This window comes from Condylostylus longicornis, unplaced genomic scaffold (genome assembly GCF_029603195.1).
Source record: "Condylostylus longicornis isolate FDR11 unplaced genomic scaffold, ASM2960319v2 ptg000110l, whole genome shotgun sequence".
Lineage (NCBI taxonomy): Eukaryota > Metazoa > Arthropoda > Insecta > Diptera > Dolichopodidae > Condylostylus > Condylostylus longicornis.
Genome location: NW_026578078.1, coordinates 2,257,284 through 2,276,163, shown reverse-complemented (window position 1 = coordinate 2,276,163; position 18,880 = coordinate 2,257,284). Strand labels below are relative to the sequence as shown.

Genomic DNA, 18,880 nt, shown 5'->3' with positions numbered 1-18,880 from the left:
ACTATAAAACTATCATAGTTTCTTCCATCCCAAACATGTGCACCTACACAACTATAACAGACATTTGCACTATGTATGTATTCATATTTCAAAACATGATACAAGTGCCTGTAATATGCGCATCATAAGTACTTGTATATAATGGTATTTAGTGCAGCAAATTGTATATATTATTAGAAAAATAAAACAATATTGCTGACCTGCTGACTTAAAAAGAACAATGAAAACATGACTCGGAATATAGAAACTCAAATATAAACATAAATGCGGAATCACAACATGCCTACTTACATGCATTATGCTTAAATACCTACAAAATTGTTTATGGACATTTTCGTATAATAGCCGCTACTTAATAATATGTAATAGGTAATAATAGTACAATAATCGTTAATTACTTACCTCTGTTTTTTTTATATCAGCTATTCCCTTTTTTTTCCCAAAAAGTATACTTAGGCAAGTATTAATCTAACAAATTCCTCAGAGCTTTTCTTCGTTCAATTACCACTAATTTTACTAAAGTTGTTTTTAAGCACGAAATCAACAATGTAGCTGCATATCTACATACATATATACTTATTTACTTTTATATAAATATTTTAACACTTATTTTATATTTTATCCAAAACAAATAATTTCTTTTTTGTGTCATAAAATATGATCAGCAGATATTTTATAACTATTATGATTGTAGACATACATAGATCTGTTTACAATATGTATACATACTTTTATAACCGATTCATACAAAATAAGTTTATATATACATATATGTATGTATATAACTTACAATATTATAATATGTTCATCAATATGTCGATATGTACTCATAAATATTAATTAGCACATCAAAATTTGAATTACAAATTCAAAATTTATTTTTTAATATTTTTGTAAGTAATAATATTGTGTTCAATATTTGAAGTTTTATTTTATATTTTCTTATATCATGATATTACATATGTACCTACATTATGTATTTATTTCTACATATTAAGTATACATATTTAATTTTTTACATTTTTATTTTGAATGTAAATTCTTAAAAATTACTTGTTTTTTTTTCTTTTAATTTTTGGTCCTCAAAAAACTTGATTTATGTACTTATCTACTTTAAAAATATATTAATTTATTCACCTTTTTTTTGCTTTAAATGAACCAATGTATACAAGAATATATATAAGTACCATAAATTTAAAGGTGATTAAAATACCATCAAAAAGTTTATTGTACACTTTTTTACATGAGTCATAGGGTATCTATAGGTACAAAATAGTGTAAATATGTACATATACCTATTATGCTTATATCTTTTAACTACTTATATGTATATTAAGCAAATTTATGTTTTTAATTATTATTATTATTATTATATTAATGCATTATTTTATATATACTTATATATACTTAGGTTCAGTTTATTTATTTATTTTCGAAAACAAGGAAAACGATCATTCTTTTTTTTTACATAAATATTTTCATGATTGTATCATCTAAAGGTATACAAAAAAAAGGAGGAAAATTATAAAAAATAAAATAAAGAAAAGCAGTTAACAAACTCTCATCTTAAAACATACGAAAAAAAAATGTTAAACAAAAAATAATAATAAGAATGTAGGCAAAATAAAGTAGAATAACAAGAATTTCAAAATACAAGTTATAACCTCACAAACGTTCATACATATGTAATCCTATACGAGTATATTTAAACTTTCGAACATGTTGCAAGTATCCATATATATACATACATATGTATTGTATTACGATCTTTCATACAAAATTTAAGCACAAAATATTTCGGTAATTGCATTCGATGTTGACTATTAAAATTTTGTTTAACTGTTTGCTGTTGTCATATTAAAACACCACTTTGTTCATAATTTATATTTAGTTGTAATTTAAATATTAAATATTTTCGAAAACACTATTTTTCTACTGTATATATGTATGTTACATAGAAAGTAACATAAAAATTTTCAATAACTAGTTAATTTCTCTTTCAAAAATTCAGTAAGACTTTTTTTTAATTTCTTTCACAAAATAGAAAAAAAAAAGGAAAAAATTGTACAAATAAACATATGTACATATGTATGTATGCACATATAAATTTCGTTTCGATAAAATAATATTTTAATATTTTTATTTATGCATGCATGTATGTATGTATGTACACATGTACGTATTTACACAATTAATTGTTTATACAACTGCGAATGTTTAACATAACGATATCAAAAAACATTGAATGACGATTACGATACCAAAAAAATTTTCGTTCTTAAAAAATTCTTAATTTTTGATAAATATGTAATTATGTAGGCATAGACACATGTTTGTACGTACAGCTTCATATTAATTTTCCACGTTTAAATTTTTTTTTTTTACAAACATATTAACATAAATATGTAACTATGTACATAAATTCTTTTTCAACTGCACACATACCCATACACATATTAATGAAATATTTTTATTTATTATTTAAGATTAAATTACATTTAAAAAAAAAAATATTTTTCTCATAGCATATGCAACACAATTCTTTTTAATAATTCATTTTAATGTAAAAACACCGCTTAGATTTTCGAAATTTAAAAAAAACTTTTTGAAAGAAAAACAAAAAGGTTAATTTCGAATCATAATCGATTTTTATTTTTTAATTTTATAATACACGTTGCACTCACGATAAATAATTTCTTTTCACTGTGCCTAAGTATGTAGGTAAAATTTTTTTTACAGGTTTAACAATACCAACACACTTGCATTTAAATATTATTAATTACTATTAAAAACTTTATTTTTTTGTTATTTTTAAGGATTTCTTTGTATTACAGCACTATGTGGTTAGGTACCCAATTTTTTTTTTTACAAGAAATTGAAAATAATATGGAATGAAATATGTATTTAATTTGTTGATTTTTTTCAATTTAAATTTTTATACCCACAGCACTAAACACAATCTTTAAAACTAAAAATTTTAAGAACAAAAGAAATCCGTTATATACAGATAAAAATACAGGAAAAAAATTTCTCAGTAGTACCAAAAAAATAATATTAAAACTATTTATAACTTGCACAACTATTATTTTATTATTTTCTCTGTTTAAATACTACTATTTTAGTATTAATAATTAATCAACAATAACGTCCGAGGCACATCTATTGATTCTGAGTGCACGAATAAAACTACTTTTTTAAAACAAGTTTTAAAAATACAAAAATCAAGTAAAGCAAGCAACTTGATGCCTGCCTGCCTGAACTGAATTTTCTTTTTTGATTTTTTTTTCTCATTATTTTACCGCTTTTGTTTAACTTCAATCGTTGGAACTTGAAAAAAAAATAACAACAAAAAGCAAAAAATAATAAATAAAATATGAAAAAACAAACTAAATATTCACTTCAACAAGTCTTCTATATTATACTAATAGCAGCTAAAAGTCTACACATACCACACAATATTGTTATATTATGTCTGTATAGTGTACATGCTACATTAGCGTTAATATAGGTAAAGGTATGTATACATTAATTTATTATATACAAACATGTATATCTACACGATTTACAATACGACACGACGATATAAAAATATGGCCCGCTCTTAAAATGTATAGCGTGTATTTGTTGGTTTTTAGTTTTTTTCTTTATTCCTGTTTGTTTGCTCTTCTCTTGATTTTTGTTTTTATTATTATTGCTGTTGTTTCTATATTACCTTGCTTTGCCATAGTCAAATAATATATTCGAAACAATCTTAAAAATTTAAAAAAAAATTTGGAAGATATTTTTATAGTGGACGACTAGTTAGCTAGGTAGTATTAGCTAGTTGACTTGACTATAGTGGTATTGTAAATGTGTATGTGAGTAGAAAACATGAAAGAAAACTAGAAAAATAACAAACGAAAATGGTCTTTAATGTTTCTCTTTTCTTTTAGCGCTTTGCTTGCTCTGCTCCACTTGCTTATACAATTACAATATGATTCCTTTTGATATGTTTTTTTTTCTATTTTTGGAGACTTTGGTGGAGAGTTTTCACGTTTTGTTTTATAAGCATTTTTAGTACTTTTCCAGAAAAATTAAAAAAACAGTGCTTATTATGTTCACTCTATCTGTTCAACCATCCGTCGGTGAATCTGCTTACAAAATTTCTACACCCTTTGAGATAGAAAGCTGAAATTTTGTATATAAATAGAAGGAAATTGTTACCAATCCCCACCCTCTAAGAGTTAAAGCCCTTCAAATTCCTTAAAATGCTATTTTTTTGATTATTTATATTAACAAAACCATAAATTTTTCCACTCTGCGAATGGAGAAAAGTAGTGGGTGGTTTCTTCTTTGCAGCATGGAAATGACTAAATGGCCGTTAAGATCAACCGTTATCTTTAGATAGAATTTAATCTGTTTTTTTTTTACAAATTTTCTATACCAGTTTTTTTCTAGACAATAAATCGTTGGAGTCTTAAATTTTAATAATTTTTAAATATCAAAAAAAATGTTATTTTATTAGAAGAAATTTCTTTCCACCTCCATCCCCTCTTAATTAGAATTTTAGGCACCTTATATTTCCGAAACTGTAAGTTTTTCAAAATGTCTATAAATATATAAGGCTAAAGGTATCATACCATCAAAATGTTTAATTTTTTATCCTAACCCGCACATTAAGCACTTGAACACGACCTCTATGTTAAAACCTTTTTCTTATTTTTTCCTGGTCTCATCCGAAATATATGCAATCATTTCAAATATTTGGGTATATGAATGAAAATAATTGAATAATGTAATAAAATTGTTTTAAAGGGCAGTATTTTCATTTGTTGAAGAGAAAACTGCTACTTTACAAACCATTAGTTTGACCCAACTTTATTTTAAGCTGTTTGCAGTCGCTACACTATTCACTAGTCAGCAGGTTATACATATGTATGCATACGTTTTTTCTATTTATTATTTTCTGATTATTGTTCTTATTTTCTAATAGTATTTTGTTTATAATCTTTATTTCTTTTCAAGAGTTTTAAGCTGGTTTACTTAGTTAAATTTAAACTACGAGAATTTCATGAATATTTTTTTGTTTTGAGTGTTATATGTATACAATATGTAGTAAGTGAATAATCATTTTTCATTTTAGTTATAATTTTAAATTTATTTGATTTAAGTAAACAAATATTAACATAACATCCAACACTCATACATAAGCTGATATCACACAATTATGTATAATTTCCATATGAACCAAACATGTTGTATGCAGATAGATATAACTAGTTTTATTTCTACAACTGTTTGAATAGCATTGCAATTGCAATGTTTGAAAATATTATTAAATTTTGAAATATATTGCATTTTTTTATTTTTGTCAAAACAACTTTCAATTTTCGCGACAGTGTAAAAGTTTACATAGTGAATTATATTCGAACATATTGTGTGCCCATTAAATAAAAAAGAGTAAAAAGTTGTAAATTCTAAATTGTAATGGTTATTCTCCAATGACTAATGTTAAAAATTTTTGAAAAATTATAAGTATGTACATGCATATATGCGTACATAAATATGCATATACGTGTGAAGTATATATATATATATATATATATATATATATATATATATATATATATATATGTACATATATGCTAAACTTAAAACTTATTGCATTGATTAAAAAATTTAAAAGTGATTTTAAAAACCGATCCCTCTACTGTAACTGGCTATTCGTAATTTTAAAAGCAAATACGTACATATGTATGTACATACATATGTAGGTATGTATGGAAATTTGCTAAAATGTTCTTTCATTCTTGTTCATTTTGAAAATGACAAAAACTCGTGTTATATTTAATTCGTGTACCATAGTTCAGTTTTAAAAATTCAGCTGATTCAACCTTTAAACACACAATTGAAGGTAATGTTTAATAATACAAATATTAAAAATGTTTAATAAATAAACATTTTTAATATTTGTATTTACGACCAAACAAAATTTATTCATTATTATCGACAAGGTCTGGGCGAATAAAATACATATAGAAGCATACATATAGAAAAATTGTCGAAAAGCAAAATAATTATGCAAAAATTTTCCATAAAAATTTTCAAATTAATTTTTATTTTTCCAGCAAATAAAAAACTTTGTTCTTTTATCGGTTTAAAAGTTCTATTTTAATTAAAATTAAACTTACTATTTGATTGGTAAAAAAAAAATGATAGAAATTATTCTTATTACTCCGAAATCATTGAAACTTAATTTTAATCAATGAGGAATACAATTTTTATATTTTTTGTTTGGACCTCCCAATAAAACAAAATTAAAACCTACAAGTTTGTAACTCAAAGCTTTATAATTTTCCATTTCCATTTTGAATTGAATAAGTTTCTTAAAGTCCTTTTGAATTAATTTCACTTTATATCCGATTTCCTTTTATATAAATTTTTGATTCGTGATAGCTACACCAATATCATAACAACTTTAGCAACACGTTTGTAATAACATTTATTATTGTTAGAAACTACAACTGTTTGTAATAATCTTTTTAACCGTTTTATTTTTTTCATAATTGTTCTCCATCTAAAGTACACATCTTTTTGTTATTACAATGAAAATTTTGAATCAAAAATCTGAAAGTATTTTAGTTTTCTAAATTAAAAATTCGAGAGCGGTCTATTTGTGTTCATCATATAAATTAATTATTTTTTTGTGTTAAATGGTAGTTTTAAAATTATTTTTAAAAAATTGTTAGAACTCTGTATGCACTGTTGTTCATACAAATTAATAATCAAGTAATATTACTACTACAGCCATGTTTTTTAATAACAACTATCGTGTTAACACACAATCATACAAAAACAATTATATAAATTAAGGAAAATTTACTATCAAGTTTGCCTTTTTAATATTTTATGTACCTATTCTTGTTTTTGTTATTGCAATTGGTAACGTTTTTGGTATGAATCATTTTTATCAAATTAGGGTTACTAACTTCTTATAAAATGATTAAACTTAAGAAATAAAAGTGGTTTCATAATATTAAAGAAATTGTTGATATATGTACATACTGTTCTCTGTTGTATAAACAAAAAGATAATAAAAACGAGAATATTATGTCAGTTATCATATGAGCAGTTTTTGTCGGGAAATTTTAAGGAAACAGTTAGGAAAACACTTTTGACAACATTTTAATAAAAATTCTTATAGTTTTATTATTATTGCTTCGAACAAAGAAAGTAATGAAAATTTTCATGTATATCGAATTTTATTTCACCTGGTTTTAATAGGCAGAGAAATATGATAGAGCTAAAGTAATGGTTACTCAGTTTGACTATAGTTTTAGGAATTTATGACCATCCAGAATTTTTTTATATTTTATGTAGATATGGTAACTTCAGAGCATCATGATAGATAGTTAATTTTCTAGTGAGCCATTCATATCTCGTCATAAGCATGCATATAAAATACCAAATAAGTAATATCTTTAGACATGTATGGAAGTGTTAGTATTAAGTACAAGTTACATTTTAAGATGAAAAACAACAAAAACAACAAAAGCAAAACAGAAAGGATTTCGGTATATCTGTTACTTTTTTAAATATTTTATGACGTTTTCCTACACTACTTCATGAACTATATACACTACTTTTATATCTATATATAGATATTAACACATAAAACATATACATGTTGCATGGCAGTATCTATTCGCTCATAATAAATGCATGTAAATGTTTGATGCAGTTAATATTTTGTTATGCTTATTTTGGTTGATTATTTCATATATATGTAGGTAGCGTTGATGCGTTGAATCACAGACATTTTTATATATTTATATAGTACGTTATAGGAGTTTCTGATTGTATACAGGTAATATTATTAGTTATTACTATTATATATATATATATAAATGCATACATATGTATTTAAGTAAATACATAAATATAAATACATTTATTGTCTACGTATAACTTGATTTTTATATTCTGAATGTAAAGAGGGCAATGGACCCGAAATATAGTATACATTTATTTTTTTTTTCGTGTTTTTATAATTATTATTTTGTAAAATTTTCAATTGAATACTAGTTGAAAATGAAAATATTTCAAAAAATGTGTTTTTTTTTTTAATTTTCATACAAAAAAGAAATATCGGAGTTTTTTTAAAAGTGTTCAACAGAAAACAAAACAAACTTGATTTTTTTTTCATTTCAATATTAGGTGTTGAAAAAGGAAAAAGTATAATTATATGTATATAAGGAAAAATTCAATTTATATAGGATAACATTATAATTAAGGTATATTACTCAATAAAACCTATTTGAGATACGAAAATCAAAAATAAGAAACATTAAGAAAATTTTTTTATCAAAATCCGAAAATGCTGCCTGGCGCTTTAATCACATGTATATACATATGTATGTTTGTGTAATATATAAACATTGTCTTTGAAAAACCACGAAATTATCGTAGTCCAATCAGTAATTTAAATTTTAGACTTTTAACATTTTATAATAATTATACTTGAATAAAACTAGTCTATAAAAAAAAAATGTATCTACAAATACCATTTTATCTTTAAAAAGTTTAAGGGTCTTCATATATTTTGAAAATTTATGTTTTAAATAAAAAGGGTTTTTGTGTCTTAATATTATAAAATTACATTGCACGATAGATAAAAGTCATGATTTAACAAATAAACTATTCTAGTGAATGACTTCAGTTTTTAAAACAATCATGACTTTAATTTTAATAAAGTAAAACAAAAGGAAGGAATTTATCATAATTTTGGAAGAGAGTTTTTAATTAGGAAAAAAAATATTTTGGTGGCTTTTGGAAAAATTAATTAAGTGTAAATTTAGTAAATAAAGAAAATTTTTTAACATTATTCTTATAGGTTGTATAAAATAAATTACTATTTATTTCAGACAAAGTTGATTTAAATGAACGAATATTTAAATTAACAGAGCTTGTTCAACGCTAGTGTATTTATTTATGCGAATAATTTTTAATACAGGTTATGCAAGGCGATAGAATTGCGCCAGACCAAAAAAAAAATATTGTTACAGTTTACCTCTTTATAGTCTTCTTTATATTTTTCAATATATTTTTAAAAAATGTTCTTGTAATAAATTTATAGTAACCTCATTCTAAAGTCCATAACATCTTATACCTTTTAGCGACTTTTTACCTAAATAACAAACTTTTTGAAATATCTGCGCAACAGCAGCGCACAACAAACTTTTTTTTAGAATGAAAGAATTGGTTATTTTAGCCGTAATTCAAGACTATGCATTTAAACCAGCAGTTCTGCCCTTTGGTTATTGTATATATACATTTATGTAATATATAAAACAATGAAATATCATTGTTCTTTCATAATAACATTGTGTCATAAACATTGTTCATCATAATAAAAATATAAAAAGGCCTAATATTAATTTGATAAAACAAAAAACGAACTCAAAAATGCAAAGATTGTAATAATCTTCTAATAGCCGTAATCACCGTAATCTAATAGCCGTAATAAATTTTTCAAGTCCTTAAATTAATTTATTTTTGGGTTGTATACTATTTTCAAATATTATTAGAAATTACGCCAGAGATTTTTAATATGTGTATGTATACTTTAATTTTATATATTAATTTTATACATATGTACTTTAAATTTAATTCCTATGCGCTCACAAAGTAATTAAATTAAAAGCTTTCAGTTAAAAAGAATTCAATAAAATTTAGTTCACACACCACTTAACATAACACTTTTTATGCACATTTTGCACTTCATAAAATAATTTATCATTACTTTAGCAAATCAAAACGAACAAATATTGTCATTCTGCTATATACACATAAATAGTTGCTGTACATACGTTATGGTATATAAATGTATTTACATGCATGTAAAGAAATAACTCATGTTCCTTTTTACTGAGAAGATAATACCTTTAAAGCACATACATCATATTATATTTTATTTTGTAATTCAGTATCTAAAAAGTACATATGTATATACATACATACCAATTTTCATTTAAGAAAGTGGCAAGAGTAAAAATTCTAATCCTTACAATTAAAATTATGTTTAAATTGTTAAAAGGATTCTGTCGCAAATGTAGAGATTCAACAACAATAAATATTATGCTTGAAATTTCAAAGTGAATACCCACATACAAACATATTTTATATTTTATTGCATACTCGTACTACCATTAATTCCTTATAAATGATCTGTTTTTTCTTAACATTTGAAAGCATAATACCTATGCAATAAACATCTAGTTCAAATATTATTTATAAAATTTATGTAAGTACAATTTTATACGCTATTCATTGAACTGAAAATAATTTGGAAAAATTCTCTATGGCTTTTATGCAGTTTATTTTATTTAGGCAAAAAATATAGCACTTTTTATTTCACTTTTCTGCTAAAGTGAATTAACTGCAATACAATAAAGACGCATACAATAATAAAATCGTTTAGCTATTTGCATTTCTTTTCAAATTATTTTCTGTACGTAATGTAAAAAGTTACTGTCACGAATGCAAAACAAAACAAAAACATAAAGAAAATCATGTAAACAAAAAATTGTTTTACTTTCATGATAGTTTACACGTTTATACTGTGATACGCAATGACTCTATAGTATGCATGTGTATTTAAATTTATACATAGTTGTTATTATTTTCATTTTTATTTCAAGTCATCAAACTATATAATATCTATCTTTGCTTTGATGGCGATGATTATTTGCCACAATAGCACTTGCTTATAACAAAATATAGAGGGAATAGAAATAAGAAAAAGATGTTAAGTATTCTTACAGGGTGTTTAATTGATATAATTGATTTAATGTATAAAAATTTAAACAGATAAATGAATCTAAAGTTTTTCTCTAAATTCAGTACTAGTCCAGCTTAGTCGTTTTGCGCCAGAATTTCAAAAATTTTAAAAATTACGATTAATCTTGCATCTGCTTGTAGTTTTTGCATCTTATTTACTTGCATCTTACCGAATACTTGTATCTAGTATTCGGCAAAAAATCAATTATTTAACTCATATACATAATACTACGTCGGGCATAATTATGTAAATAATCTACTGTATGTAGCTTGTACTACTAAGTATATTAATTAACTATATTTTGTCAATCAAAATATTTTTTTATTTCCATATTAAGTTTGTCAAGCCTTTGGTTGTTACTTATTACTTACATATATATTTACATCTTAGATCTTCTGATTCCAAAACACCTTTATTGTCTTACCTTAGTGAAAATAAGCTCCATAATGCAGTATGGTGGTATTTAAATGTTATTCAAAAATTTGTGACTAAGCTAAGTTCAGATTTAAAAAGCGTAATACTGTAATGAACTTAAGAAATATAAAACAGGAGATGTAAACTACTTTTAGATTACCCTTAAATATAATTCTATCAATGAATTCACTTTTGGAAAAAATTTTCTATCTTTCATTTTAAAAAACAATTTACTTAAACATAATCTTCATATTCATGTAGATAATATACACTTTTTAAATTGTAAACTTTATCTAAAGAAAACTATTTGTAATAAAAAAAATTGAGCTATAAAACATATGCATTTGCATGTTTGTATACATGTACATAATATGCATATGTAATTATTCTTGAATCTTGTAAATGCAAATATCGTATGTGACCTGGAACTCATCTCTTTATACTTTACTTATTGTACAAGTTCATTGCTTGTCTTCTTTACTATAAGTAAACAGAAGTAGAAAAATATTGAATGTAGTAAAAAGAAAAAAAATACAACTATAGAAAATTGCATGAACAAAATGTACTCTTTTTTAGATTCCTGCTGTAATTTAAAAGAAAAAACTAAATCAAACAAACATTTTGCATTTTATTCTTAGATTCGCTCCAATGAATCTGCTAGGTGATGCATTCTTAAGGTCTATACTCCTAATAATAGGTGCATAATATATGAATGAAAATTATTATGTAATGAATGTTTATGTGAATATTTTAAGAGCTATATTGTTTAACTATTTTTGACAAAAGTTACAGCAAAAAATATTTCAAAAGAAAGCAAAATTTGATGTTTGAATTCAGAATAATTTAAAAGATATGGAAATTTGAACACCTACTTTTACTTAAATTATAAAATTAACTTAGTTAGCTAAATTTAAAAATGCATACTTATTAATATTAATTTGAATTCAAAATTTTTTAAATTAAAGCAATGTTCAAAAGAAAAAAGGTTAACAATTTTTATTTCACTTTAAGTAGTTACTTTGTGTAATGAATTTAATCGTCTAATGTTATAATCATTTGAACTTCAGTATGTTCAAAATTACAAAAAAACGGAGCGAGGCAAATCTAAAATTTTTAGGATTAAGGAATATCACGTCTTGATTAAGTAATTGCGATTAGTGACATCCCTTCAAAGAACTGCAATTATTTCAATGTGCAAGGATTAAATAAAAGGTTAATGTGCAAATATTGTGAATAAAAGGTTAAAGTACTTGTAATATCTAGGGTTTTCTATCAGAACATGATATCTATACATTTTTGCCATTTCGAGTAAAAGACCATTGAAATTTTTTTTTGCGTTATTTTTGTTTTACTAAAACATTAACTAGTGAAAGTTAAGTGAAGATGATTTAAAGAGTTAGCATTTTAATATGTTTATTACTAAATATTACATAATTTTAAAATTTTAAATTTTTTTTCTATATCAAATAAGATATACATTTTTTTCTAATTGCAATCAGAGCTGAATAAGTTCACTTATCTAGTATTGAACGTTTTTAAGAGTGCGTTTCACTTATATGCAAATAACCAACATGAACATTTAAATATGAAATGTAGAAATGAATATGTGCAGATGTTTCATTTTCAACTTAAAACGAAACGGTAAAAAAAACTAGAATATATATTTTAATTCACATGACATATCTACATAATACATTTCAATGTTTTCTTAGAAAATTTTATAATCTCGAGAAGTGAATAATTGTTGATATCTATTTTTATCAGATAATTAGAACAGTTGGTTAGTTGTAATGCTCTACAAGGATTTTTTTTTTAAACTACTGGAAAAATTAAAATATTTTTGCATTAGAAAACACTTAAAATTTTCAATAATGCAGCATTCAATATTTTTTTTTGTTAAAAATGTAGATATCATGTTTTGACAGAAAACCCTAGATACAAGTAAAATTACAAAAACCTTGATTACATTTGATATAGGAACATTTTTACTATAAATAGACAGATAAAATCACAGAATTTTCCTGTATGAATTTTTGAACAAATTCAGATGAAACCGTTTGAAAAGTAATGCATTTCTCTTAAACAATTGGAAATAATTTTTTAAGGAACAAAGAAAATTGTTCCTTAAAATTAAATTGCTTTCATCAAAAATAAGTAAATGAACAATTATATTAGATTATATTAGATTAAATTAAGATAATGACACATATTGTATAATTAAATCATTTTTTTGATGGTTATGACATTTTTTTCAAATTTCTAGAAAATGTGCCGAAATATGAAAATTTGCTAAAATATAAAATTGATCTTGAATTTTAGAAAACATTCAAGTTATTCTATACTACTTTATGTGTAATTAAGTTTTATTTTAACTCTCCTATCTCAGTATTTTATACAAAATTTATTACCACATGAATGATTTACAGTCTAGAAATGATTTAAAAATTAGAACCTTTTATGTATCAAGTTTTACTGTATGTCTGTGAAGAATATATGCAATGCATAAATTACGATTGATGCATATTGTTTAGAATTAGTTAGTATGTTCTGATTTTCCCTCAGAATAACTTAAAATAAAAATTTCTTTTGAAAAAATGTAATCAACTTATACGCATATATGAACACTGTAAGGTACTGCATCTTACAATTTACAAAGAAATCAGTTCCTTATGAATGAGAAAAAGATCCTTGAATAATCCTTTTAAGCAAACGAAATTCATATATGTATGTATGTACATATGTATATAATGAATATACAATGTTATGATGAATAATGCAAACGAATATGTAATATAATGTAACTAGTATAAATTATGCTTATCATTAAAGGCAAACTGATTACAATATTCTAATTATGCTATAAATATAGTGTATAGAAAACAGTGTGCAAAAGTTATTATAACTATGTACACCATCTTATACTTTTTAATTTTATATCTATTACATATTTTTATAAGATTTCTTCATGTTCTTAGTTAACTCCAAGTAGCTTTTGATGTTTTCTTTAACTTACATTTTCTCAAACGTTTAGCGAATAGGGACTAGTTTAGCGAATAGGGGTTATAGTATGTATATTAAAAATATAAATATGTAAATATTTACAATTACAATAAGAAATGTAGTAAAATATTTTGAATTTCTAATTTAGAAGTTGATCAATGATCATACATGTGTTTGATCTAAACTTTATTATACATACATACATATGCAAATAAAAACGTATACTTAATTAAAAAAAACTCTGAAACGGCTCAAACAATTTTTAAAAAAAATCTGAAAAATAATAATACAATAAAAGAAAAATAAAGTTCGTTTTAAATGAAAACATGTTACCCACCAAAATTTTATATGTATGTATATGTATGTATGTTGGTAATTGAATTTAGTTATAGAACAAATAGCGTGATGAAAAAAAAATCGACATTAAAAAAGTTTTAACTGTTCTGAAAGTTCTATCTGTTCATAATATTATGTCATTACAAAATTTAATTTTCAAAAAAAACTTTAAATTTTATTTTTGAAAACAAAAATTACCTTTATACACTTTCACATACAAGGTGGTATTATTAATTAATAAAATTAATTAAGTAATCAAACAAACTCAAATCAAAACGAGATATTTAAATTATAAAATCAAACACGATTAATTAAGTAATAAAAAAATTTTAATTTTTTGTAAATTATACTCTTTAGCACAGTACTGAAAAAAATTGAAGAAATTAGTTTAGCTCTTTTATCCATATATCAGACTGTTTAAGAAACGTTAACCAATAAATTTTAAAATTAATTTTGACAATTCATACATAATTGTATACACTTATTGGAAAATTTTTTCAAGAGCATCTGTTCCTCTTGAGTTGTTATTCATCTAAGTTTCCTAACTTCAATTTCCGGTCCCTAATTATGTTAACAAAACGAAAGCAAAAATTACTGCAATCGCCTTTTGATTTAACCCTTAACTTAACATAAATAGCATACATGATGACACAGCAAAATATTTCTGTCAGCCGTGATTTAATCTCAATTAACATTGTACAAATACATATGCATGTGTATTTATATAGTTAAATATATGCATTTGTTAAAACAATTTATTTTCCACATGAACTTATAGTGCGTAAGGAAATTGTTATATGTATGTATAAAAAAACGTAATAATCAGCATAGTGTCTAGTTAAAACGACACCTTATGGCAGTTCCTTATGTAAAATGTCAAAATATTCATTTTGACGTATTGAGAAGTAGAAAAGTCATAGTTGTTATTTATTTGGCTACTACTCAATCTCATTAGGCTTTCCTATATGTATTTGTCATATATCATATGTTAATTACATTGCATTGTGCAATAATGTAAACATAATAAAGTTAATTGTATTCTGAGTGAGTCACTATTGCAGTAAACACTATTTAGGATATTTCAAAAAATTATAATAAAAGTTTTGTGGATGAATCATTCACAAAATGGTATAGTACTTCATTTAAAAATTTTCTTTATAATAGAAAAATTGTATTCATTCAAAAGCGGCAAAATTATTAAGGCTAAGAAAAAGTAGCAAATTAAAATGGAAGAAGGAAAGAGTAAAAATATTAAGGATTTAAAAATTCTATTTGTTTGCATCGGTAAATCTAGTTCTCTTCAAAATGGATTAAATTAATATACATACATATTTCTTATTAACTTCAAAAGGAAATTCATGTCGATCGCCAATGGCGGAAAGTGTTTTGAAAAATATAACTCATAATAAGGATTTGAATTGGATAATTGATAGTGCTGCTTTACGGTCTTGGAATGTGGGATATCCTCCAGAGCCTAGATGTTTGCAAATATTAAGCGAACATGGACTTACAAGTGATCATATCGCTCGTAAAGTAAGTTTTGTGTACCGTAATTTTGATGTCTTTTAGCTATCACTCATCACAATCAAAAATACATTATTCCGCTAATAAATTTGTTCACGTATCGTGTTGGAAACGAAGAATTATTCCAGGATGTGGTTGTCGTGATTCTTTGAAAGTAAACATTGAAATTGACTGGATACAGGTACCTAATATCTTATAGTACATATAAGTACATAAAAAGCTTATTATTTTCGATATCCAAACTCCTAAGACCTTATTATTTTTTTTAATCACAATTACTATGAGGTTATTGCGCTAGATAAATTATGTTAAGCTACATTAGGTGAGATAAATTTTTATAAACTAGTTTTTTTGTTTTTTGTTGTGCATTCTTAAAAAGTAACTGTATCCCACCTGTCCTTTCTTCCGTGATTTAAAATTAATCTAATTTTTTTTTTCCAGTTTATAGTATGTGATTTATTTTTAAATTTTTGCTTTTTCAATTACATCAACGTTTTTCATGGTACAAAATATTTTCATGTTTATTTTTAGATTACCATTGAAGATTTCAGCAACTTTGACTATATATTTGGTATGGATGATCTAAACATGACGGAGTTAAAAGAATTGGCACCAACAAATTCCAAAGCAAAAGTGCAATTATTAGGAGTTTATGGAAATCCGAAAGACAAAATAATTTTAGATCCATATTTTGTAAGTTTTATATTTTTCATATTCAATGGGTAGAATATTAATTATTTTTTTACGATTTTTGATTAAGGAACATGGAATTCATGGATTCGTTAGATGTTATGATCAGATTTCACTTTGTTGTAAAAATTTTGTAAATACTAAATTAAGCAGTTCTGATAATGATAGTAATTAACATTTGAGTTGATATTCTAATTATCTATGTATAATACTAGAAAATACTTTTAGGACAAAATTTATATTGCTTTATATGGTATACATAAAAAACTAAAAAGCCTTTAATTATTAAAAATGAAGTTTTTTTATTAGAATATATGATTGTGAAATAAAAATATGAAAGTTCGAAAGTTAAGTATTTCAAAGTTGTAAATAGTTTTCAATTGATTCAGTTATCGAAAATTGTGTCTACTATAATTTTATCAACTACTTCAAATTGAAGTTCTTCCTTTAGTTGTTTGCCAATAATTATATTTCCTTCCAAATTTGTTAAAAAACCATCGTATTTTGAAATTAAAGTAATTTTGTGTTTCTTGCAAATTTTACAAATTTTAAATAAATAATTCCGAGAATTAGACATTGAAATTTCTTCATTTTGGAGTAGGGAGCGGGTTGCTTTATCTTGCAAATAAAATATTTCTTCTTTTTCCTTTAGTTCAGTCAAATTATCCAAAAACAGCAATTTCATGTTTAAGGCTTTTGCCATTGAGATATTGTAAGCTATTTTTAATAAAGTCTTGATGTACGGTTCAGCATTGGTCCAAACCAGTTCTTGTTTGTCAAAATTATTTAATATTATTGTTGTGACATCCTTTAAAAAATTGCCATCAAATTTCTATGAATATGAAATTAATTTATAATTGAATAGTTTGAATATTCAAAACTGCAAATAATCTATTCAATCTACTTGATTGATATTAATGCATTGCATTTAAAAAATTTCACAGTTTACATGATATTGTTAAAAATAAAGAGTTAACATATTTAAACAGAGATTATAACAATTTTGTATACGTACTGCATTCAAGGAAACTGTTAAATCTTCTTTAATGTATTCAGAATTAATCAAAAATTTTACTTTGTATGTATTATTTGTGAGCTCTGTAAATATCGTATTAATAAGTCCTATTAATTGCAGAAACATTTTGAAATGATGTTCTTTCTTAGTTTTCTTTATATGTCCGGTTATATATAACGCAGTTTCTAAAATTTCCATAGCGGGATGAAGTTCATTACCTATTGTATAGTATTCACGATGCAAATCGCAAATTTCCTCAAAAATCTAAAAATAAGAAATTGTAGAAAAAAGTAGAATATAATTCTGCACGTACGGGAGGCCTATCATCAAAATGGGTGCAAAATTTTATCAATAAATTTTTGTTCTCGCGATCAGTTTTTATAATTTTTATGAATTCACCTTCAGTTTTCCCAACATTCATTACAGAATAATGAAAATTACTAATAGAAATAATTTTAGAGATTCCTTTCTTTAAAAAGTGTATATATGCAACGTCATCCTTTTTTCGACTAACCCAGTATTCAGTTTCAAGATCATTCTAAAATTTAAAACTAGTTTTTAAACTTAACGATTTAAATGAAATGATATGTTATTTTTGAAAATTATGAATTACGTAATTGAATATATTACATGATAAGAATATTTTATTTTTACTTCGGCAGCTTGCGTTTTATTTAAAAATGATGTGGCTATAGAGCTGTCAATAAAATCCGGGGAAAAAATAAATTTCATTGCCTCATACAGACATTCCATTTCTGACCCAAATTTATCAAAATTCTGTATAATTATCGGCATTTGTTCCTTAAAATTTAATTTAATGGCTCCGAATTCCAACTAAAATATCGTAATGTAAAATATGATATTTACAAGTTTTATAAAAGCAATTGAAATATGTAGTATGTATTTATACTAGAAGAATTTACATGAAGAATGTTCATTTTTATAAAAATAAAGCTGCAAAATTTTGTTATAATTTTCTTTATTGAAAAATAGAAAAACTGGTAAGGTAAATCTGTGTAAGCGTTTTGTTAGCCGTTATTGAATTGGGATACGTACAGCTACTGGAGTACATTTTCTGAACG

The 18,880-nt window shown here is 24.2% G+C and overlaps 1 protein-coding gene across 3 annotated transcripts; it reads left to right on the top strand.

Annotated features, from left to right (window-relative positions):
- The first annotated feature begins 15,537 nt into the window (after positions 1-15,537).
- On the top strand, positions 15,538-17,135 carry LOC129614536 (low molecular weight phosphotyrosine protein phosphatase 1-like). 3 transcript variants are annotated; one of them, XM_055529188.1, is made up of 5 exons: positions 15,539-15,697; positions 15,772-15,853; positions 15,921-16,102; positions 16,625-16,786; positions 16,854-17,135. In XM_055529188.1, the coding sequence occupies exons 2-5, from the start codon at positions 15,796-15,798 to the stop codon at positions 16,956-16,958; spliced, it is 507 nt and encodes a 168-aa protein (XP_055385163.1). In that variant the 5' UTR covers positions 15,539-15,697; positions 15,772-15,795; the 3' UTR covers positions 16,959-17,135. The 3 variants fall into 3 exon arrangements, with proteins under 3 accessions (XP_055385162.1, XP_055385163.1, XP_055385164.1); XM_055529187.1 differs by having other exon boundaries at positions 15,538-15,853; XM_055529189.1 differs by lacking the exons at positions 15,539-15,697; positions 15,772-15,853; positions 15,921-16,102 and adding an exon at positions 16,113-16,274.
- Positions 17,136-18,880: the final 1,745 nt, after the last annotated feature.

Bases quoted from the DNA above. Each gene is read 5' to 3' on its own strand.
- LOC129614536 (XM_055529187.1), top strand. From the start codon at position 15,796: ATGGAAGAAGGAAAGAGTAAAAATATTAAGGATTTAAAAATTCTATTT. The intron at 15,854-15,920 runs GTAAATCTAGTT...TAACTTCAAAAG, and splicing joins AATTCTATTTGTTTGCATCG to GAAATTCATGTCGATCGCCA. The intron at 16,787-16,853 runs GTAAGTTTTATA...TTTTTGATTAAG, and splicing joins TAATTTTAGATCCATATTTT to GAACATGGAATTCATGGATT.